The sequence below is a fragment of the Diadema setosum genome, chromosome 3 (assembly GCF_964275005.1).
Source record: "Diadema setosum chromosome 3, eeDiaSeto1, whole genome shotgun sequence".
Classification (NCBI taxonomy): Eukaryota; Metazoa; Echinodermata; class Echinoidea; order Diadematoida; family Diadematidae; genus Diadema; species Diadema setosum.
Window position 1 is genome coordinate 41,198,957 of NC_092687.1, and position 25,413 is coordinate 41,224,369.

Below are 25,413 nucleotides of genomic sequence, written 5' to 3' on the forward strand. Positions count from 1 at the left end.
ATGCCACTTTTGGATTCAGTCTTGAGGATTGTAAGCAATGTTGAAATTGCTGAAGATGTGTTTGTAGTTGAAGTTTGTTTGTTTGTTTTTTTTATTTTTTTTTAAGAATTGATTGGACTATGTGCTGTCATTGTTGAAACATAAATTTAAAGACATGATGTGCATTGATTTCATTTCAAAAAAAAAAGAAAAGATTCTTTATATCTGTGTGTGATTTTTAATGACTGGTGCAATCAAGGTTTTCTGATGGCAAATTGAAATTTGTAGGACGGCTGTTGTATCGAATATTAATGGGCAAGCTGTTCATGCTTTCCTTTATTTTCATGTTCTCAATTTCGTACTTTCATACTTTATCTCAAGATGAGCAGCTTACAAACACATGTGCCCATTTTATGTAAATTTTAATTTAAATGTAAAACACACTACATATTAACCAGTTGAGGACGAGTCCTGCATAAACTTGGGCAGGTGTGTATGGGAAATGCGTGTTGTGAGTTGCAAAATCAAACCGTTGTCAACGGGTTAATGTTGGGGTGATGAATCTAACAAATGTCAATTGTTCAAGAGAGCAAAAAAAAATATATATATAATTATATATATATATATATATATATATATATATATATATATATATATATATGGCAGCCAAAGCACTGTAACAAAATGTGACAGCTTTTTTTTTTTTTTTTTTAGTGTGCCATGGTGGCTTCATTTTGGGTGAAAAACAGCTAGGATTTAGACAAGACATCTCTAACTGATTATCTGGCAGTTGCTGTAATTCCCCAAAATAGGAGATTTTCACCAAAATGATGATTCATGAATAGATACTTTTTTTTTTTTCATATACTGGTGCAAGAGTATGGAAACCTTGGGAGTACCTATTTGATGATTTAGTATCACCTATATGAGATATGTGTATGAGAAAGAAATATCTGTTTAATTCTGTGGAACCTATCTGATTTTGGATATGTGCATGTCAGCACTTCAGCAACAGAGGGCAGTATTCAATTTACAAGCTGAGGTACCATTTTGTTTTTAATATGCTTATATGTAGGGGCTGCTGTCGATGTGTCTGTTTTTCTTTCAATTTCTTTTTTACTTTCTTTCTTTCTGATATAGCTCTGTTAATCTGAATCTTGATCAACACTGTGAACTCATCTATCATGCACTACAACGTATGAATTTAGTATAGTCAATGAAGAAAAAAGTACACCATATCAGTGTGGGCTCTTGGTGAGTCAAAAGACTTTTATGCCATGTAGTGATATAGATCCTCTTGAATTTATACATTCCAACTACAATGTATTGCTTTTCAGAATATGTGCAAAAATGTTCTCTTTCCAGTCTTAATTGTAAGTGTTCATATACATGCCTTGCGCTGTGGTATACAGAATGACTCTTATTATAACAGTGAGATTACATGTACTGACAGTTTTGATGTATGTGTTTAGAAATCATGTATAGTAGTTAGATATTGAGTATAACTATGTGCCATACCAAAAGAAGAGAAAATTGAAAGTTATAGACTCGGCAAATGTCTTTCATTACCCGAATGCTTTCCCAAGCAAATTGTATATCTTGTCCTTTGTTGTAGAGTATGATGGTTATGAAATGTTGGTTTGATCATGATTATGACATTTATGGCATATTTCATGTCTTGGGAAAAGTTAGGCGGTTCTAGGACAATTACCCCAGACACTTACCCTGAACCTAATCGTAACCCTAAACTCAAACTCTCACCCTAATCCTATTCTTAACCCTAACCCTATTCTTTACTCTAACCCTATCACTAAGCAGTATTTGATTGTCCTTGGGGGGGGGGGGGGGGGGGGGGGGGTGTCCTGATACTGATTAGAGAACTTTCTTGTGGCAGCTGTAGAGTATGTCTTAACATTATTCTGAACTCATTTCCCGCATGTGTCCTGTTTTGGTTAACACATCAAAAATGGGAAAGATATTAGAAAAGAAGAAAAAAAAAAAAAAAACATGTGAATATGCTGCTGAATTTTGTAGTGTACGAAATAGGGATGTGCATAATAGTGTAAAATGATACCTACAAGACTATGCAATAAAATAGTACAGATATGCACTTATCCCACCTGTTCCAGCACACAACACATTAGGCTTCTTTAAAACTATATAAGCTTGTTTCTGCAATACTTCTATTATGTACATCTGGCCTTTTGACAAGGTCTGTCTCCTTTTCCGAGTCTTGGAAAAAAGGGACTAACTGCGAGGCAACGAGTAAGCATGCAATCGAGTGACACAGCCACTGTCTCCCTCTAGCATTCACTCATGTCCGGTGACACTTCAATGTCAGTAGCAAGTTTGTCTCATTCCTCAGCCACAATTCCTTGTCAATAGGTGAGAGTACGCAGAGCTTTATTGCTTCTATGGAAATAAAAAGAAGTTTGGACATCTTGCTTTGTACAATATTCAGTGACCGTCCATAATGAATTTAAAATAGATTGCCTACTTTTGTATTTGATTTGCCCAAAGTATATGTACAGCTGTAGATATTAAATGATAATTATCTTAAATGAGAAACTATGGAGTATTTTAGGTAATCATGATAGTATAAAGATATAAATCTTATGTGTATATATTTGTAATGATTTTTTTTATTGAAAATAAAAGTATCTATGGAGCGTACTTTACTGCCATGACTTCAAATACATGCGTTCCTGTTCACTTTGAATTATTCTATTATGGTGTATACCGATCCAGGAGTTGTATACCTGGTGTTATTTTGCTAACCTCAGAAAATGGAAAGCAGCTTGTGAGTGAACTTAAAAGAGAGACAGAATGTCAGCTCAGAAAGCAGTTGGAAGAGAGAGAGAGAGAGAGAGAGAGAGAACGGGGGGGGGGGGGAGGGGGCTGTAACAAGATTAGCATGTTTTGCATGGTTTTTTTTTGTGTGTGTGCAAACACACATTATGCACATTGCATAGAAACGGGATCTCTTTAAAGGGACTTAATCACTTTTAATATGGACAAAATTTAATGTGTATGTTTGATATTTTATTCATTCTTTTTAAACAAAAATTTAGGACTGTCTGATATTAAGAACTATAAGAAACCCAAGATGTAATAAAAACTTATTCAAAAAAGAGAGAGAAACTAAATACGTTAGTGAAAAGAAGACTGAAGTGTAGTCACCACCTCGACCTATGTCGTGTGAAGTTGCAGTGCAAAAGTATACATAGAGACTTTCCGTTTCAAACTGCATAGACTCCCATTTCCTGTGCCTAAATATTGAAAACTTTGCCGCCACAAACAGATGTCCTATCAAATATCAGAGATGCTATCTTGAGAAGAAAGAGAATAATAAGCGGGTGAAATGTCAAAGATGAAGCCAAGAGCCGTCTCCAGAATATCTCTGAATAATAAAGCTTGCCTTCTAATAAACGAAGCCAGAGATTTGAACACAAAAGAAGAAAAAGAAGAAGAAGAAAATTCTTCATTTGACCTTGACCGGCGAAGTAATGCCTATAGGAATTTGCAATGCTTTGTCATATCGAATTCCGATGAATACAGTAGCGAGATGAGTGAAATGACAGGAAGGAAGCAGAATTGTCTTACAAGTTATTGTCGCAGATATTAAAGTTGAAACCACGAGAGTCACTACACATTCTCAGGCATCTCCCAGAACCTTAATTCTTGAAATCATTTTACATAACCTCTTGAGGACAAATTGGTGAGTATTCTTGACTAATATTCTTTTATCTTTATGTCCTTTTTTTTTTTCCTTTGTAGGAAAAGCACTGTAATATCATTAGAAAGTTTTGCCTTGGATAGTTTGAAATCGCCAAATATATAATCGGTTGTACAGCCAGAACCTATTAGCTTCCCTCTCTAGGGTAATATGGTTTAAAGGGACTGTACAGTACTGGTTGAGGTGAGGATTTAGCTTGAATTGAAATATTTTACGAGATACAGTATCTAGAAACATTTCTATGAAATGTTAAAGAGCGTACAATTCTAAGGAGAATCAAAGGTTTCTTTGATGAAATTCAGTTTTGAAATGACTGAGATACTACAAAGAGATCCTAATAAAAGCTGTGGCCATCAATTTTCTTAGGATTGCTTTTTTATATCTCAGCCATTTCAAGGCCGATTTTCATCCAATAGGCATTGGAACCTTCTTGAAATTACATGCTCGTTCATATTCATAAGAGGTTTCTCAACATCTCACCAAAAATGATATAAACCTTGATTCTCACCTTAACCATTAAAGGAATGATTTCAGTTTTTCCTCACACACTGTCTTGTATATCTATGAGGGGTTGCTGTGATTCTTATTAAAACTCATTCCAATCACTCGTGTGTTATCGCACATCTGCCTTTACCCTTGGCAATCTTATGCTATTTTCATATGAAGTCACTGATGCTGATTTTGCCACGGTGTGTGTGTGTGTGTGTGTGTGTGTGCGTGTGCGTGTGCGTCTTTTCTTTGGTTTGCTTTTTAAGATATATTCCTTGATCACTATAAGCAAATAATGTATTAATCCTAACTGGAGCAAAGTCATATAGCTCCTAATTTAAGAGATTAAAAATATGAACAATAAACCTCAACATACAGTACGTGTTACAAATATTCATGACAAAGTTCTCAAAAAGGAACCAATTTTAATACATTCCACATCGGAATGGTGATGGGTAAACATTGTAATGGAGGTCGTTGGCAGAGGCTGTGCAAGTTTGCGCAGGGTTGGCTTGATATTCTCGTAGGCATGGGATTTTAGCAGAGAAAATCTTAAAAATTAAAGCGCCAATTACTGTCGATACAGGTGGCCCGTTCCCGTCGTTTTCTGCTTTATTCATTAATTTATCCTTGGTGCATGTTCTTCTGCACCAATCAAAATATGTTTGTTTGATTTTTTTTGTGTTCCTGAGTTTTTGAAACTATAGTGTACTGTTATTCCATTTGCAATATTGCTCATCGAATGTATCGACCTTTAGTTGATAGTTTTCTTGTTATTTTTTAATAATGGTTTGACTATTCTTCAAATTCATGAAATTCTTCCGTCGAGGTGTTTTCGATTGCAACTGATTGACAAATTGCCCTACATCGACGTAAATATTTACGTCGATGTAGGGCAATTTGTCAATCGGTTGCAGTTTACTATTCTTGTTGCCATAACTGATTTTTGTTGTGCACACAATATACACTGTCATACAATGTGCATAATGTATTTTCTTTTATTGCAGTGCTGTAGGTACCGAACATGGGATCAAGTAAAATTTTCCTGTGTGCACTTCTGGTTCTGTACTACATAGACAGGTTAGATTCCAATATATCCGTGGTATCTGTATGTCCAAGAGTACAATCCGCCTCGGCTCATCTCTCTAATCTATTAAAGAAGTTTTTGTCATCTCCCCATGAGCCTAATCTCCATCCCTCCCACGCTCTCCCCTCTAGCCCCCCCCCCCCCCTCCCCTCTTTCCTTTTCCCCCTCCCCTCTCTCACATCTCTCCCTCTCTCTCTCTCAATCTCTCCCTCTCTCTATTAAAGTGAGGATAGATTCGTTCCATTTAAACCGCAGGGATAATCCCTCCTAATCCAAGGTATTGATCCATGGTGTTAAAGGATTCCGTAACGTTTACTGCGAGCTATGTTTAACGCTTGTATGAGTTTTCGTCCGGGCCAGACCATTAAACTGGTCTGTCTTTAACAGTAAACCGAGCATATTCATCCCACTTGTTACAGCACGTCTTGTTTTCACAATAGTCTTTTCTTCGTTGGCTGCGATCAATAGGCTAGATGGAATCTACACTACACACCTCTTAATTTCCGCAGAGATTATCAGATTTAAAACTTGTTTATGAACAGCATTACAAAATAGAGATATAAACATTTACATGTCAATTACACACAAATAAATCTCTTTAAAACAGGAAAAATATCATTCTGAACATTTTTAAGGTCATACACTATCAGTAAAGATGGCTGATGCAGACGACAGCGCAGTGTTGATTGGCTAATAACATTTTCTAGAATGTGAAAAGAGTTTGGGAGGGAGGAAGAGAGAATAAGACAGGTATTGAGATAGACAAGCATATGAAATTATTCAGAGTGAGAAAAAAAAAAGAGACAAGTACAGATATAAGACAGAATTAGCATTCATGTTTCTATGCAGTCCAATTAAAGACGAAAAGGGTTTAATAATCATGAAAAGAAAAATAATATGTTCAGAGATTGAGATGGTATATATTGGCAACCTTGTAATATACATTTGTAGTACACCTCATCAGCAAATGATATTCAAAAGGTCTCGATATCATGACGTAATGGTGAGTCACCATGGCCAAAACAGGTTCAATTGTAGCTGCTTCGGTTTTTTCCCCGGTTTCTGTAACAGGTGCACTCCTCTCAGCTGCCCCTGCGTGTTTTTGCCGCCAGCCAAGCGATGTCGCACCAATGAGGATGCCTGCAAGAATGGATCCTACCTCGTCTACGACGCGTGTGGATGTTGTAAACGGTGCTCGAAGGTCAGTGGAGGAAAAACGCCTTGACTTCCGGTCATTTTGTGTAGGGCTTGCACCTGTAAATATAATGGAATGTCCCTGACCATGTCACAAAATCGTACCAAAGATACTACCATAAATGAAGAGAAAATAATTAAAAATCACAAAATGCAGTTTGGCAAGACACTGGAGAGCTGCAGATATTGAGTATGAATTCTTCTACTAATGGAATTTGAAGGGACTATATTTGATTGTGTGCATGTACGGAAAATATTTATTTTTTTTTTAAGTAAAAAGAACTCGTAGTCTGGCTTTGTGAACCCTTGGACAGAGTTAGAGCTGAAGTACCCCCTTGGAAATTTGATGGATGAAAGGGTATGTCTCACTTTTTTACTCCCAGCTATTTTACAGGGTTTTTTTTTTTTTATTTTGAATTTTGACACGGGTCTCTATGTGGGGAAATATTTACCCGTGTGAGCCCTATAACAAATGCTTTCAAGGAAAAAATGCTAGAAAACGTGATGAGATGTCACAATACAACGTCATAATACCATGGAATTTGCCAATATCCGACGTCTTGATTAACACAAATGAGATCCATAGACATTTCATTTTCATCATTCGCGGAAAATTATTGTTATTGACCGTGTTCACATGATATTCTGAAATCCATTATAGAGCATGTAGAGTTCAAGCAATAATATCTGAGTTTTCCATGGCCAGCGGGTAAGGAATGAGGAGAAATCGTATTTTTTTTTTTTTATCACCAACAACAAGTTACTGTTCACCTGAAGCAGCCAAGAAAGATTTGCACTTAATCGTGTTGTAGTTGTTGTATCATACAATGTTTTAGTCCTTAAAATTCATTTTACAGATAGTAAAATCATTTTTTTTTAAAGTTGGGGGCGGCGCCCAAAGTCGTGACACCTTATGTATTCCTTTGTATGGTGTAAAAGAGTGGGGGGATAGCCCCCCCCCCCCCCCCCGTTCCACCGGCCATGATAATTGTGTTCATTACATACTATCTCTGAATGTGCAGAAGACTAATTTCATTCACTTTAAAGGGAGGAAATCCTCAGGTGCTCAACAAATTAATGTCAATCTAGATGGTACCCGCATTGAAAGGAAAACATGTACAAAGTTCCTTGGCGTATGTATTAATGATAAACTTAATTGGAGTGACCATGTGAATCATATCGCTACACCGATATCCCGCAATATTGGTATATTATATAAAGTAAAAAGTTTTGTTTCTGACAAAGTGCTTTTGATGTTATACTTACCTTATATTTCGTATTGTAATATTCTGTGGGCAACGTCAAATAGTTTGACAGATAATATCCTTTTGTTGCAAAAGAAAGCTGTTCGCATATGTACAGGGTCTGGTTTCCTAGAACATGCAGACCCATTGTTCTTGAAATTAAAATGTTTAAAAGTAGATGATATACATTTCCTACAGACTGCCCTCTTCATGTTTCGTTCTAAGCAAGACCTATTACCTGTCTCTTTTTCGACAATGTTTCAAGTTAACAGTGCAGTTCACTCGTATCCCACGAGACAAGCATCAGATATACATTTAGTGAACCCTGGTACTGCACTAGCCTATAAATCAGTCAGACATAGCGGTCCTGATGTCTGGAATGCGCTACCTCAGCATGTTCGCAATTTACAAAAAAAAAAAATAGTTACTTTCAAAAGATCGATCAAGCATATTCTATATCAGCTTCACGCTGAACTCCTGGATACTCTTAACTATTAAACTTGCTGCGATCATAAAGGCTACTTCCTCTGAAATTGACATTTGAATGGGATTTATGAGAAATGTTCCCATGCTCTCTTTGTAAATACCCCCCCCCCCAACTCCTAGCAAGTATCATTTAAACTATTTGCAAGCATATAGATTGTGTTCACGGGGGTTGCAACCTTATTTTGTTGCAATTTCTTTGCGTGTTCGTTACCTTGAATAATGTAGCTCTCTTAGTGGAGTTGTATACTATCCTGTAACTACTTCTTATCAATGTATACTTATTGTATATATTCTGTCTTGGCTATAATGAGATGTACTTGCATACATTTGTATGCATTCCTATTTTGTGAACACGCATGAAATCTTGAATAAATAAATAAATAAATTCATTGATGTTCGTTTCCTTTCAGTTAATAATGTTATTGTTTGGTTTATGCCTTGCAGGTTGAAGGAGAAACTTGCGGGGGTCCCTGGTTTGTCATTGGGAGATGCTCCACAGGACTGGTCTGTGTCGATCCAATCAGCAATGCGTCCGTATTGGATAGACGAAGACCCAACATTGCCATTGGCCGGTGCGTCGATACTGCTGCTACGATAACCCCGCCCATGACAACCACCATCGTGCCTATTACTACGACCACGCCCCCATTTGCTACGTTGGGATTGAACGACCCTACATCAACCGCGACTAATTCCTCGTCGGAGCTCGATCTCCCTGTTAGTCACTCGGGATCATTATCCGCTAGTCAAGAGGATTACATTGACGAGCACGGCTGGGAGAAACGGACGAAACGTGGAACGAAAGTCAGAAGAGATAGAAAATCCAGAACAGGAAAGCAGAGACTGAAGAAAGGCGTTAAAATCAACAAGAAAAGGAGAAGGAAGAGAATGTTTGTAAAGAAACCATGAGGACCACTGAATTCACTATGAAGTTTCAACATCTTTTCTACTTTTTCTTGGGTTTTTTTTTTTTTGAATATATTTTCGTTATGTTGATTTTTCCGTTATCATGTTATTACTACTCTCATCATTGTACTATAGACCTATTAGGAGAACCATGCATTATGGCGGAGGCATATCAGTCGCCGTAGCGATATATCTAGTTTTTTTTTAAATACTTCATTTCTGTATGATCCATGCATGTATATACATTGTATCGGCATGTTTTTAGGAATATTTTATTGTATATACTATATGTGCTTTGTAAGAAGCGAATAAAGAATATAATAATAATAATAATAATAATGATGATTAGGCCTAAAAATTTATCATTCGCTTCATCAGAGTTACTCTATCTGTCTTACATGCCTTCTTTTCAACGAGAGACAACTGAAATGAATCGGTTTTCAAACAAAGCTAAATTGTCTGCCGTGTTTTCGTTCAGATGTTGATGAAAACCAAAAACAAAAAAAGAAAAAAAAAGAAGAAGTTTGGAAAGGGCTTGCTTTAACTGGCTGTGCGCCACATTTATGACCTGCCCATAGGTTTGTTTGTAAAATTTGTGCACATTTGGCTCAAGTACGAGCAACTCGTTTCCAGATGTTGCCAAAGAAGGCCTGTGCGAAAGCGATTGGTTGATTGGACTAATCTTGGACTGTTTTAATATGTGCCCTCTGATTCTTTTTTTGGAAGCGGTGAAATTCATAGTCAAACCCAAGCATATTTATAGCTACGACGCAATTGTAAGGTGGACGAAAAAAGTGACCATTGTAGACAGATTTTCAATTATGACAGGTTCTTTGACGCAAATGATGCGGTGATTTACGTGTGAGATATAGTCTATTTTATGTCCTCATGTTTTCTGTAAATAGAAAGCTATTGGCAATACTGTCAGGAATTATGATTACAGTCAGGTATATAAAATCGTGAGTGACACATTCAGCGTGAAATAGCGGACCCATGTTCTTTTAATTATTACAAAGCTACGTGGTGCTACTGTTCCTACTGGTATATAAATGACTTATATCCATTAGATGATTGTTATGTTACCTCCAAGATGTGGCAATTCTCCACAAATTCCATGTATACATGGCGATATTTTGTTACCGTGGAATATCATTGTCTCTTTAAATCCAGTACACTGTCCCATCATTTCGCGCCATTATCATTCGTCACCAAACATAAACGATCGGTATTATCAACGGCATCAAAACCCAATCAAGGGCAGTCTGCAATTATTGCAGCCCTATACGCTTTATGAGCAACTTTATCCCGCACTGATTCTACGGACTTCACTCGACATTGGATTGTCTCCATTTTAATCTCGTCAGGATCATGTGTCACCCTCTCTCTCTCTCCCTCTCTCTCTCCCTCTCTCTCTTCGTTTTAAATAATCCTTGTACGCATCCTTACCCTCCCTATTTGTCACTGTCGTTTTCTTTCTTTCTCTTCTATGTCTCTCACATCTCCCCCAATCTCTCTCTCTCCGTCTATCTTTCTATCTTTCTCTATCTCTTTCTCTATGTTTATCTCTCTCTCTCTTTCTATGTGTCTATATGCATCTTCTCTGCTTCTTAGCCGGGTATCAGCATGTAGGAGAAACGGGAATAACCAGATACAGCAGAGAGCGTATTCAAACAATACAAATCAATTTCGAAATGCCATCACGAGAAAAGAAATTACATCATCAATGTTATTTATTATTACTTTGTCATCTTACATAAAATTTCTCAAAACTCCGGGAATCATCTTCAAGTCCATTGTTATCTCTGTCATCATGCCACTTGGCACTCAGTGTGATGTTTACAACGTGCTCTACACTTTGTCTTGTAAATTTATGTAACTAACTGCTCAACCTTTTCCTTCATAAGAGATTCTATCGCTTTTTCAGTATTGGTGGATTCACGTTCAACATTAGAATATTACTTCCTGCAGAGTAAGTCTGAAAGAATGATGTGTTTCGCTGTACATCAGAACCAGCAGTGGCGGATTCATGTAGGGTTGCACTGGGCAACCCCCCCCCCCTATTTTCTTTTTCTTTTAAAGCAATAGAAATTAACAGAAAAAAATGGAGGATGCGCCCCTCCCCCTTTAATTTTGTAAAGGCGCTCCCTCTTTACAGAATTTCTGGATCCGCACCTGAACCAGCACAAATGAATTATTAATGGTGATGATAAAGAAAATGGCGGCTAAAATATCCACGGGATAACGTTAAACGTCACCAATGACATGGAGAGATCATTCTGTCGATATTGTGGAATTATCCATTTTTTTTTAAATAAGAAATAATAAAAAAGGAAACACACACGATTATGAACATACGATTTACTTTATATTCATCTTATCACAAGTTAACGCTTTTCAAAAAGAAAAAAGAATAGAAAAAAGATGTGTACGGGATTCGGAATCAAGTATACCAAGCGAGGTCTTCCACATTAGTTTAGAGTGTGGCTGTTGTCACTATCTTTAAAGTCTTACCACGCACACAAAATATTTTAATTATACGCAAAAGAGAATTGCCAATGTGCGTCAGTATTCACAGTGTCATCTCATACCATTCACTCAACTCTTTGTCTTAGGTCAACTTCTACTCGGGCCAAAATGCAAGAGTCAACAACAAGGAGAAAATAATTTATGTGAATCTTAGTAAACATAATAATTTTCACAGATGGATTATGCATGAAGAACAGTTGAGCTTCAGTCTTGATGTTAAGAGACAAAAACATGAGAATTTATCTTATCTCTTATCTGGAGTCTTGTTTGATAAACATCTACAAGAGATGATAACGGTGAATAATTGAAATAATAAAAAGAAATATCTCTTCGTCTGCTGTACTATCAGCAAAACGTCACCTCGATTTTCTGACACATATACACGTCTACTGCATACTACATTAAATTGATGTTTTGTTCTTTGACTCTACTGTCCAAATCTATACACACGCAACGGACTCTGTGAATTCGCGCCAAAATTCAAAGAGATTTAAGAAACTTTGGAAGTGGACTTCTTCCATTGTGACATCATCTTGAGAGTCTTTAGACCAACATCCCGGGATCCATACAAACGCCAATGCGAGCGTTGACCGGGTCGCGAGGGTTAAACGCCACGAAGAGCCCGCTACCTGGGTCCACGCAGCGTAAGTTGGAATAACAGGTCCCAGCTGCTCGCCACGGTCCACCACACTTCTCGCCTTCATCCTGACCAAATAAAGACATCATCAACAACGACAACAACTTAGATATAGTCCTTTATGCGCTGTTTAATTTACATTTATATGCATATCAATAGTTCATCTTCAGTTTTTCATATTTACTGTAAGTGCAGTTCTTCTCCTACATTGTTTTACAGTTTGGGATCATAAAACGAACAGGAAATTGTGTTTTTAGCAGTTTTTCTACAATATGTTTTTTTTTTTTATATAAATAGAATAGTGTAATTAGGTGTGTCTTAGAGTTCCCTTTTAATTTCTTTAAAAAACATTTACATACTTTACTTTCATCTCCAGTAACTGAAAAGATGATGTTTCTGCTGTGAAAGTTGGTACAAATCATAAATAGAATGTGTTTATAAAGTATAATTAATTTCTGCGTAATTTCGAAAATCTTCTCATTGTTGTTTCTATGAAGTTTTACATTTTTTTTTTTTTTTTTTTTTTTTTTTTTTTTTTGCTCTATTCATTGTACAGAGCACAGCTTGGTACGAGGGATGCTTGAATAGACGTTATGTACTTCAGTGCCTTTTTTCTCAGAACACACATTTCCAGAGTGTGTAGAGAGGTTAGGAGAGGCCCTTTATTGAGTTACATACTTTTTAAAGCTTAACGTCTGCACCTCCTGAGTGTGCTCTCAACTAAAATCCATGTTTGACGACTTTTTGTTGATTTTGTGATGCATGGCCACATTATTATTATGGTTCAAACGCTTTAGTTAAAGGCCCAATGCAGTGCAAAATAATGCATGTTGATATGTGTTCATTTATACTTTTTTTTTTCATTATTTGGTAAAAACAGAAGAATCATATTATGTAACCTATGTTCAAGCTATGGGAAGATACATTCTGTCGTCTTTTGTCATTTAGTACATTAGCAGCGAGTGATAGATGATACCAGTTACAAAATCTTGGTTTGAGAGTGCATCAGCAATGTTATTTTTTTTTTTTTTGCGCGTATCCTAATAAAAATAGAATTTAAAGGGCAAAAACGTTAAAAATGGAAAATGCCTTGACACGCATTAACTATAGTGATAATCAGGGTATTACAAGTCAACAGAAATCAACTTGCATTTACAATGAATGGACTTTTTAAAAGCTATCGTGAGAATGGTGATAGTATTATAATATTGAAGAAAAAAAAATAATCCAAACTAAAAATGACATAGCGGCTATCGTGAATCTTGAATCGTATTTGCCTTTGATTTCATGTTGCTACATTACAAATAAAAATGTTGTATCATGTTAGCAAAATCATGTAAGTGTTTTATTGAGCGTTTGTAATGGTCACAAAATCTACTGTGCAAAATATTAGTACTCTCGAAGTGATTTTTTTTTTTTTTTTTTTAAGCCAATGGCAATGAATGGGGAAATCCCCTCTTCATCCCCAAGAGTGGAGGCGCACTTCACCTGTGGGCAGACGTCGCAGCATCCACAGACATCCTTCACGATTTCCCCTCCCGGACAGTCCGTGGCCTTCATGTTGCCCTTTTCGCAGCGCAGGGGGTCGTTGATGTCTAAGCTGTGGCATGGGCACGATAGACCCTGGCACCTGCGAACATGATTGTAACAAATTTTATATGATTGTTGATTATGGCCTCGGTAATATAAGACAGTGACAGAGACGTACAAAGAGTGATGTCAGAGACCAAGGGCGGAAATAGAATTTAAGTGAAAGCAGCAACATTAGTAGAACATAATTATTATCTTCAGGATAATCAGACAAACTTTAATGATGCAAAACTTATATTAGTTTTTAAACTTTTGGTGTAATCACTGGATGAAGAGACTAATAGAGTCCAGACATCATTGTGTGAACAACGATAAAAAAACATATAAAGAGAAATCCACAAAAACTAATTTTTCATGAAAATTACAAATTTCATCAACTTGACACTGATAATAATGAAAACGGTTAGTAAAGTGCTTTCTCATTACACAAGAAAAGTGAAAACATGTTGTAATTTTCTTTATATTTTTATTTATATTGTTGTCCACACATGATGTCATAAACTCAAGTAGTCTCCTCGTCCAGTGGTTCCAACACCAAACGTTAAAAATTCATAACTTTTGCATAGATTGTCTGATTTTCCTCAATCTTTCACTGATGTGTTCTACCAATGTTGCTACTTTCGCTCAATCCACACTCTTAGAAAAAAAGGTTCTTTTGAGCACCATTAAATGGTTCTCAGCACTGTCACAATAGCGACACCCTTTTAGGTGCTCGTGAGAACCTTTTTGAAATGGTGCTTGTCGGCACCTTTTGCAAAAGGTGCCCATTAGAACCTTTTTCCCGATGAAATGGTGCTCGTGAGTACCATTTAAAAGGTGCTCATGGGCACCTTTTTGACTAAAGATGGGCACCTTTTTGACTCTTTTTTCAAAAGGTGCTCACGGGAACCATTTCATTGGAAAAGGTTCTAATGGGAACCAATGTTAAAAGGTGCTGACAGGCACCATTTAAAAAAGGTTCTCACAGGCTCCAAAAAAGGTGTCGCTATTGTGACAGTGCTGAGAACCATTTAATGGTGCTCAAAAGAACCTTTTTCTTTTTTCTTAGAATGTAGTATGTGAATTGATGTTTGTGTATTTTTGGTGTGTTTCACATGCAGTGCTGGTAAGGTGCTTCACTGGCACCATTCTTAAAGGTACATTACCTATCTGCATTGAAAATGTGCATCACAAACTCATTTGAAATGAAATGAATTCATCTGAATTTCATCTCATCAGTCAAACATACGTTCAAAACATGTACATTAGCAATACATTAGCATGTCATACATTATCATTGACACTGGAAAAAAAGAGCAAGGATAACACACCCATGCACACGCAGTTTCACAAGCATGAATACATGTACATGACATTCACCAATATTTTTTCATGAAACATTACTCAATAATTGAAAACCATAGAAATTTGCTCTTTCATAAATTCGCAGAAATGTATTTATTCACCTTAACTTTTACAATCTAAAGGTGAGGTTTGTATTTGTCATGTTATAATCTGTCAAATATTCTTAACAAAATATTTTCATTTGTTTACTAATTCTTTTTCAACAATATTTGTCATTTGTGTACCGAGCAGTTCTTGAAACACCATCACACATCTCTGTACAGATGATATGAAATAGCAAGAGGTGCATCAGGCTTTTGAAGTACATAACAAAATTTCTAATTCTCTGTGAAATAATTCCTGCATGGATGAGATACAGTAATTGTGTCAGTCTTAAGATAGGCAGAAGTCAAGTACATTACTTAAGAAGTATGAGGAACTTTTTCCACATGTTTGCCAGTTTGTTCGGTGTTGTTGTTTTTTTTTTCTTTTAAAGCATGCTTGTCCTAAAAGTAACTACAAAGGGCAGGAAAACAATTCCAAATTCCATTAAACAGGACCTTTGGTATTGTCACAGAAAACATACATTATATTGCTGGTATGATACTTGGGATAGGATAAGCTTTACACTTCTTCACTTCACATTCATAACGTCGAGTACTTGAATTAACTTATCTTTGTTTGTATACGAGTGACCTTTTTTGTTGCTGTTCTGCAATTTGAAAGCACCACAGACTCATCTATACAACTGTAAATACAAGAAGAGTATCAATTCAGGTTAATCATGACTTCTGACAATTTACAGCATGTCCTACGAAAACACACACACACACACACACACCCAAAAAGAAGAAAAGAACACATTGTTTATAATGTGAAGGATAATAAGAATCCCAAGGGGAAAAGAGTTAGGATACCACACCCACACAGTTTCACAAGCATGAATGAACAAAATTCCTCAACCATGATCTAAAATATGTAACATTTGGAATCAATAAAAAATTACTTTTTTTTTTTTAAAGCAGAGCAACAAATTCATTAGAGTAAACTATATATGATGCAGGCCTAAAGCTGAGGTTTGAATTTGCTGTCCTATAACCTGCCTATGACAATGTTGTTAGCATTTGTCATTTTGTTCACCAAATTTGCCAACAGTCTTTTAAACACCACCACCACGTACATGTACATTTTGTATGTCTGCAAAAGCAATATAAACTGGTGACAAGAGGTGCATCAGTGCTTTGAAATAAATTACATAATCTTCAATTCTCTATACACAATACGTAATTCCTGCGTGGGTATAAATGCAATACGTTTTACTAGTCTATGTGCAAACTTTAAAAGTGTGCAGAAATCGACCACACAATGACTGGAGAAGTATAACGAGCATTTTCCGTTTGTGCTTTTAAAGTTTAGAACTATGAATGACTCCACTTCTCAGATTGGCATCTGGTCTGATCTCATTATGTCTACCCCCCCCCCCCCCAATACAGTTGATTCAAAGCTGTTAAATGCACATTATAGTGAAACATTATCACTGGTACATTGTAAGTTGCAAATGAAGAGTTTGTTTGCAAAAACCGATAAGTCCATAGTTGCCAAATGGAGATATTTGCGATTAAAGGTCAAGAAAAATAAAGAGAATAATAAAAAAAAAATCTTTGCTTCTTTTGACCATAACTTTAAAAATGTACCTTTATATGTAGTGACCAAAATATCATTTAAAAGGTATTATTTTGTACTTTATGACAGAGACCGTACTTCAAAATCTTCAAAAATGGACTTATCGGTTTTTGCGAACAAACTCTTCAAATACTGTATTGGGATCATAAGAAAACATATGTGACCCTCCATCACACAAACCAACAAAAAGTCGCCTGACATGAATATTTGGTTGACGGCAGATTCTGAAAGAGCAGCTATAAAATACACTATAAGTCAATGCAAACGGACTTACCTATACCCTATCTACATATTTCTCAAAGGTTTTCTCTGGCAGCATGAGCGTTTTTTCTTTGACTCAGCTCACTCTTGGCTAGCGTAGGTTTCTGGTCGATGCTGTCAACGGGCTATCGGGCTAAAATTGTCATTCTGATCGATGTATTCTTTTGGTCACCCAGATCATTCTTGACTAGCCAAGGGTTCTGTTTGATGCTGTCAACGGGCTATCACGGGCTGTCATTCTGATCGATGTATCGTCTTTAGCCACACAGCTCATTCTCGACTAGCCCAGGTCCGGTTTCTGGCTGATGCTGTAAATGGGCTATCCCGGGCTCTTATTCTGATCGATGAATTCTTGTGGCCGCCCAGCTCATTCATGGCAAGTGTTAAGCCTACGGTTCTGGCCGATGTTGTCAACGGTCTGTCACAGGCTGTCTCTCTGATCAATGTAGAGTCTACCTTTTTCCCAAACACGTACGTTCTGCTTCATCGTCCCGGCCGGAGTTTCTTGTTCCGTGGTTTCTGTGCATGTTGGTGTGTCCACTTCCCTGACATATGAATTGAAAGAAACAATAGACCTACACCGCGTTAATAAAACAAAGTCATGCTATAATTCGATAAACAGAACACGGCATTACATGACGTGACTCCTTACTTAGAACAAGCCTGAAAACATATTGAAGAGATTTTGACCTAAAAGTTAGGCCTACTGGGCTGTAGACAGACCTCTATTGCTAGTATTGGCTCTAACGTTAACAATGACAGTTATAACTTATAGAACAAAAGTTATTGCATGTAGAACGGTTACCGGTAGTAGACCTTACCCCGGGGCGCTCCTTGTACAGTTATCTTTGCCTTCGGCGTTCGGGCTGTGTTTCGGAGTTAGCAGACTCTATTTTTAATAGGCATACACGTTACATATGCAGGCCTAGCCAAGTAACTTAGCCCGGCCCAGTCGCTGTAAAAACGCGACAGCCCTGCTCCGGCCCCGCACGGCGTCTGTTCGGGCTAGCCCATGGGCCATTGCTATGCCAAATTTCTAATTGTAAAGTGTTAGGCCTAACATGTTATTGTTAGATCTGGATCTACTGTACCTGGTAAACATTACACAAGATAGCAGCTTCGATCAAATTAGATCTAAAACATTAACGTTAGGATCTAGCTAACCGTTAAAGGTTAATCACTGACTGAAAACGAAAACTGAGTGATGAATCTAACTTGATTTTGTACCAACGACTGTCGATCATCTAAAAATGAGATAAAACCACATTAAAACTAAAAATCTTACCTATTCTCCTAAATTGTGATGACTGCCATGGCGAGAATGGAATTGACAGTGACACGTTTCCAGTCCACTTCAGGCAAAATTAATGTCTATAATGTTAACGTTACCAGGTGCCGTTCGTTATGGGTGTGATACTGGTGATGCATAGACCTAAATGTGTAAGTGTCTACCCGGGCCCGCCACACGTACATAGCTAGCTGCATGCATGGTATTGCATTGGCACTCTCCTGCCGCTGTGGTGGCTTGCATAGGCGCAGCCAGGCAGCACAGGGCTAAATATAGCCGCGGCGCGTGCCGCGGCGGTTACATAGTCCTACAGTGCAGTACTAGTATGTGTACGTTTACGCGTACGCATATCTGATCGAGCGCTAAAATTGGATCGTGGCAGCTGTCAGTTGGCACGCAGCCAAGAGAAGTCATTAGTCTACGATAAAAAACAATATGAACTTTTTATTATCACAGCAGTAGAAACACATACAATATTTTTGTACCAATACCACAGTTTTGGTGATTCTTACATCTGGCATTTGAATATACAGCAAGGGGAAAAATGAAAGTGGACCTAAAGATATTGTTTGACCTGCAAGAGTACCACAAATAACACTCGGGGACTGGGTCGCATACTAGCAAATGGTGACGAACGGAACCATTTCGATTGGGAACCATTTATAGGTGCTCATCGGAACCATTTTGTGAGAACCATCTGATGAGAACCATTTTGGAGCCGACGAGAACCATTTGAGAACCTTTTTTTCTTAGAGTGCACATTCTCTTTCTGTTTTGGTCTCCTTTTAATATTATTCAATTACGTCAATTATTATGTATGATTTACATAGAATGCTCTACATTGTAAGCACAGCTAAACACAAAATTAGATAGCTGATAATTTAATGTTATCTGCAAGTGAATGTCCCGTTTCTCCATTGCGTTTTTTTTTTCTTTTTATAACCACTACCCTTCTCTATTCCCTCCACGTTTGCTAATACATTGTATCCCACGTAATGTTAATTCTCTACCAATCGCAGACCAGCACATTGCAACGCATTATCACTTCATACAAGCACTCACGTAACGTTGCAGCTATGATTCATTGTCTTTCTGATAGTGCGTATCACTGTAATTCCAGTGTCACTCCTTGCGTACAATGAGAGCTAGATTAATTTATCATTAGTCCTTTCCATTTCATAATACTCTCACCGATATACCGCCACCAACGCCACGAGCAGGAAAAGGAAGACGAAACTGGACTTCGACATTGTTCTTGACAGTTTGTTCCTAAGAGAAAAGAAAAATACACATAGAATGATAGACATAAGATAGAGAGATAAAGGGAAAGAAGATAAACCGAGTTAGAGACACAGGTATATCACTACAGGCTGCATGGTATCAAAACTCTTTTCTTTGATATCATCTCATTTCAGCTGTAATTATATTCGTATTAATACTACACACATTCCACCATGAAGTCCACAATTTCTTAAGTGGAAAATCACAAGACGTAACACACACACACACACACACACACACACGCACACACACACCCACACACACACACACACATACACATAATTATCACGGCCGGCGGAGCGTTTTCAAAAGTGGGGAAGGGGGCACTTCCAGGTTTCATGAGCTAACAAACAAACAAACAATAAATAAATAAATAAATAAATAAATAAATAAATAAATAAATAAATAAATAAATAAATAAATAAAGTGAGAAAACATAACCTTACCGCGCTCACATTTCCAGATCTCTATCTATTTCTTTTGAGTGCCACTTACGTACTTCCGGGTTAAAAAAAAAAGTGGGGGGCCCAAAGTTATGACACCTTATGTATTCCTTTGTATATGGTACAGTTCCGCCCGCCATGCATATACAGCTGGTCTTGCTTCTTTATAATTCTAAACCATTTTAGGTCTTTCAAAGAAAAGGGACAGTCAAAACTATGAAACACAATTCAATGATTATCATAGTGCAGCAATTTAGCAGGGGGTACATGGTTTTTACATAGAAGACAACTTCTAAGAGAAGCATGTTTTCTCTTTGCCCCGTTTCGTATTTCACTTTGCCCCGAACGTCCGGGGCAAAATGAAATTGTCGTACTTTTTAAAGTTTACATAATTTGTCAAAAGTGACAATTTGAGGAAAAAATTCTACTGTCACTTATTAGTGGTAATCTTTAAGTAAGATTACAAACCAAAATATAATGTTTTGTTGTACTTTGCTATGTATTAATGTTTCGGCTGGACGAACTTTTTTGGTCCACTTTGCTCCGGATTCCCCTACATAATAAAATATCCTTTGGCCCAACATGCGGTGATAAAATAAGAAGCAAACAACAACAACATGAAACCGTAATGACATTTGATTAAGTCTGAAGGTCGTATGTGTATGACGAATTAAATTCTGGCTAATGGCAGACACAAATACCACGCGCATGTGGTAATGTACTGTTTACGTTATTTGAAGGTAAGTGTGTGACAATGTCACATCGTGTATCAAAATAAATTGAAGAACAAGCACAGCACACATTGTGTAATATTAATCATATCATCACATTCTATTCAGCTTGAAGGTAATACACACTTTAAATGTTGGAAGCAACTCATAAAGATGTAATGACCAAAATATACTTTGATTATTCACTATCAATATACAATGCAATAGTGATTTTGTCACGCATAATGAGGTAATTGTATGTGGATCATAATACCCTAATTGCTGTCAAAAAAACACCCAACTTTGCACGAGTGAGGAAAATGTCATGAATACTTTAGAAAATATAACGATTAGAAGAACTTTGGCATTATGATGATAACAAAAAATAGATGTTTTCAAACCTGACAAGAAATACGAAGAGAAAATCCACTATTATTCTTCAATATAAGGGAAACTAAAACTCTAGTACTCTGTACCCTTGCTTTGTGATGAAATTAATATAAATGATTTGAAACAGAGCCTTAAATGCAGAAGAAAATGCACATGTTTATTCGTTGAATGTCAGACGAAAAGATTAGAACAGTAACAAAAACATGAACGACTATTAGATCCCAACTTACAAACGGCAGTCAAAGAATGAAGAAGCCAATTTCGAGTGAAAGACGACGAAATTAATGATTCACAACTTGACGAAAAACTATCACACAGCCAACAAGGAGTAGCAAGCAATCGAATGTTCAACTAATAAGGATCCACTATTACTGATAGCATCATCGGCTTGCATACGCTGTTTTATAGAGATAGGAATTACGGGAAAATCCTTCAACGGATCATCGCCAAATCCACTTCGATCGTTTTCGCACGTCAATTGAAGAACGATCTGTCAACAAGGCGTTGAAACTGATTATAGTTGTCCGAAAATATTAATCATAGAATAATCATGTTTTTCTAGTTTCGCAGAAATTAATCTAAAGCAGCGAGAAATTGTGTGCGCGCGCGTGTATGTGTGTTTGTTTGCTTGTTTGTTTGTTTGTTTGGTTTTTGTTTTTGTTTTTTTTTTTGCTTAACTTGTGAAGCTGCTAGTGCTGGTATGTCACGGATATGTTATTGCACAGTAGCATTTTGAAGGAAACTAATCGAAATCGATCTATCGAAACTGCCTTAATACTGACGTATAAGGAATCACTTTCAATTTTTGAATCCATTGCGTGCAGTTTGATTTTTTTTTTTCATGTATGCTTATAAAGTATTCTTCATTGAATCATTCTCATTCCCTCCAATATAATTTGATTACATTCTGTGGTAACCTATATGTTTTGTTTCAGTTTCTTTTAAAGGTACTATTTAGCTTCGGGAGCAGTGATTTAGTTCGAGATATCACATTTGATGCATGTAGGTCAGTAACTATATATCACAAAAATCCTACCATTTAAGAATTGCTACCATATATTTTGCAATAAAGCTTTAGATATGGATATATCACTATTTTTCGTCAATAAACCATAACTGTAGACGGTTTAGACTGGAAATACCTTTCTCATAACTATTGTTCACATTTTGTATATCTAACAATAAATAACATTGATTATACCGATTCAAATTTTTACATTAGTTGTTTCTATCCCTAACTTAAATTTTAGAAGTATCTTAAAGCACGTAAGCTGGGTTTTTGTTTCATCTGCAATGGTACATAATGCCTTTAATTCAATATGTGGCATCTTATTGAATTGAATTATTGATCAATTAATCAATTGAATCATTTATCTTTAATTCTGCCTTTTCTTCTTATTAGACATACTGAGCCAATAAGGCTTTTACTTCCTTTAATCCTTACATCACCATGATCATGATCTGATTCCAGTTAGGTCCAAGTATATGACGTAATAGGGAGATGCCAGAAAAGATAGATAACCTGCATCAGAGAAGAACGGGGGAAGAAAATTAATGAATAGTCCTTTAAGTTAAAAAAATGAATAAATAAAAATTTATGGTTCTTGCACTTGATATAATACCACTATAGGTTGTATCCAGAGACTTTGTTTAAACGTAAATATATGAAAGGCACTCTTTTAATGGTAAAATCCCTATCCCCCTTCTAAAGAGTGTAGACCGCACTAAAAATACGTTTATGTTAAAATGAAATTAAAATTAAATGTAACATAAGTTATATCACTAGGTGTCTTTGCATATAATCAGAAATCAGAAATTTTATGTGTATCCTAGTGCTCACTATGCATGCTATGTGTAATGTGTGTACTGGACTAGCTTGGCCTATTAGGCTTTTGTTTTTACACAGGCTATATACCTAGCATTCCTCTATACGCCTCGCTAACTTTCTCTTAATTTGAGTTTTAAATTATGAATGATTGTTATAATATTGTGTAGTCCGTATATTGTTAAACTCAGTTTAATCAAACCAGTCATCCGTCTCTGTTGGTATTTAATAATTGTTCGCTTTCACTATCTGGAGCATGTCCCATCACATTTCAAACTATGCATCAGTGCCTACATGAGGACCTGGGTCCCGTTTCATAAAACTTGTTATGAGTGACAACTGCCACATTTCTGTTCGCTTCCGATACATCGGCATGTTCTGAACATTGTTTGTATACGCCTCCCGCATAGGCCGACATTTCACCAGCCATCCCACACTGTTTAATATCGAGACTAAAATGTATTAGACTTGTTAGAAGGCTGAGCGCTGTTGACGACTCGAGAGGGATTAATCGCGCTGGGTCTGTGGCACATGGCTTTGATGTTTACCATTCGTAATCAAGCAGACATATGAAAAAATTGATAATGGAGAATTAAAGGGATAGTACGGTATTGGTAGAGGGGGAGAATTGGGCTTTTAACTTTTTGCGAGATGTCAAGAAACTGTTTGTAAAATAGTACAGAGCACATCTTTCTACAGAAATTCAAAATTTATTTGATGAAAATCGGTTTTGGAATGGCTGAGACATCCAAAAATAAAGTAAAACAAAGCGATCGTTTAAAAGGTGGGTCCAACATTTTATTATAATTGCTCTGTTTGGGTATCTCAACCATTTCAAAACCACTTTTCATCAAATAAACGTTGAATTCCTCTTTGAATTACATGCTCTTTCATATTTCATAAAAGGTTTCTCATTATCTCACCCCAAAATGTTAGAAACCCGAGGTTAGGTCTCCACCAAATTATACGATCCCTTTAACTGAGGTCATGTCTCTTGAAACGCAAATAACACCATTGCATGTATGGCTTTTTAAACAAGAGTCTGGGATATTGAAAAAAAAAAATGCATTGCGTTTAACACTGCCTTTCGTCAAACTTGGACATCATTACGACCATTATTGCGTATAATGAGAGGAATTTTACAGTGTTCTGTTTCGTTGTCGTTGTTGTTGTTGTTGTTGTTGTTGAAATTTTTTTGTTTTTGAAGTTTTTTACAATGAATGAATTAACAATCTCTTTGTATTGATATTGAAAAACACTATACTTCTGCTGTCAGGTGGATGTGGTTGCAAGTATGATTGTATCCACAGTACTGTGGTTACATGAACAATCACTACATCACAGATGCTTATATTTTGGTGAATCTAAAGACCAACATGCCTGTTGCATGGTACGAATTACCTTTTTCTGCTCATGCACAAAGTGGAACAGTAACTGCAAGCTGACTTATTGTATGTATTTTGTGGAGTACGATTCATTGTATTTTATTTGCATTTGAGAAATCCTAAATATGACGAGGTTTGTTTGGCACAAAGTGTTGTCACGGGCGGTCGAACATGCACACATACACAAACACCCACACACCCACACATACACCGTGAGATAAATCAATACCGGCTCAATGCCATATGCTTACCCCGAAAAATTCCTCATTCACTTATAGTTTAATACCGACCACGTACACACATTATAACCATCCATTCAAAAGACCAGCAGCCGCTCAATCCTACAAGTACCGTATCTGCCGTACAGAGAAGCACAGGTAATCGTATGCTCATCAGTATTATTACGAGGATTTATGATGAATTGAAACTTTTCTCCCGTTTCTAGTGTGAAACTGGATAAGTGTGTATGACTATACGGAAAATATGAATACGTGGATGTGCGTAACTCTTTAATGTATTTTCTTTTTCTAATTTCACGCACCGATTTATAAAGCCCGCAGCTGTATTACGCGGGGCAGCTCTGTTGCAAATACCAAAGGGATGATACGGTTTCGGTTGAGATAAGGCAGCAGGTTTGCAACATTTTTTGATGATGATTTTATTGAGATAATGAGAAATCTCTTGTGAGATATGAAAGAGCAAAATATGACGGATTCAAAGAATTTTTTAATGAGAATAAGTTTTGAAATGGCTGAGATATCTAAAACAAAACAATCCCAATAAAAGATGGGGCAGACCTTTTATTATTGGGGTCGCTTTGGTTTACTTTGTTGTTGGATGTCTGAGACATTTGAAAACCGATTTTCATCAAAAATCAATAAACTTCAAATTTCTTTTATGATTGTATGCTCTTAAACATCGACTAAAGAAATTTCTATTTCTCTTGCAAA

At 36.6% G+C, this 25,413-nt stretch overlaps 1 protein-coding gene across 1 annotated transcript; it reads right to left on the reverse strand.

Moving 5' to 3' along the window:
* Positions 1–10,833: 10,833 nt before the first annotated feature.
* On the reverse strand, positions 10,834–19,548 carry LOC140226385 (venom protein 302-like). Its single transcript, XM_072306864.1, has 3 exons — positions 19,492–19,548; positions 13,773–13,914; positions 10,834–12,352 (listed from the first exon to the last, which is right to left on the reverse strand). The coding sequence occupies exons 1-3, from the start codon at positions 19,512–19,514 to the stop codon at positions 12,191–12,193; spliced, it is 327 nt and encodes a 108-aa protein (XP_072162965.1). The 5' UTR covers positions 19,515–19,548; the 3' UTR covers positions 10,834–12,190.
* Between the last annotated feature and the right edge of the window lie 5,865 nt (positions 19,549–25,413).

What these genes read in the sequence shown, in the direction of transcription:
- LOC140226385 (XM_072306864.1), bottom strand. Translation starts at nt 19,514, where the DNA reads ATGAATCATAGCTGCAACGTTAC. An exon ending in AATCATAGCTGCAACGTTAC is followed by an intron (nt 13,915 to 19,491) that starts GTGAGTGCTTGT and finishes TCATGTTCGCAG; the next exon opens with GTGCCAGGGTCTATCGTGCC. An exon ending in GCTGCGACGTCTGCCCACAG is followed by an intron (nt 12,353 to 13,772) that starts GTGAAGTGCGCC and finishes TTATTTGGTCAG; the next exon opens with GATGAAGGCGAGAAGTGTGG.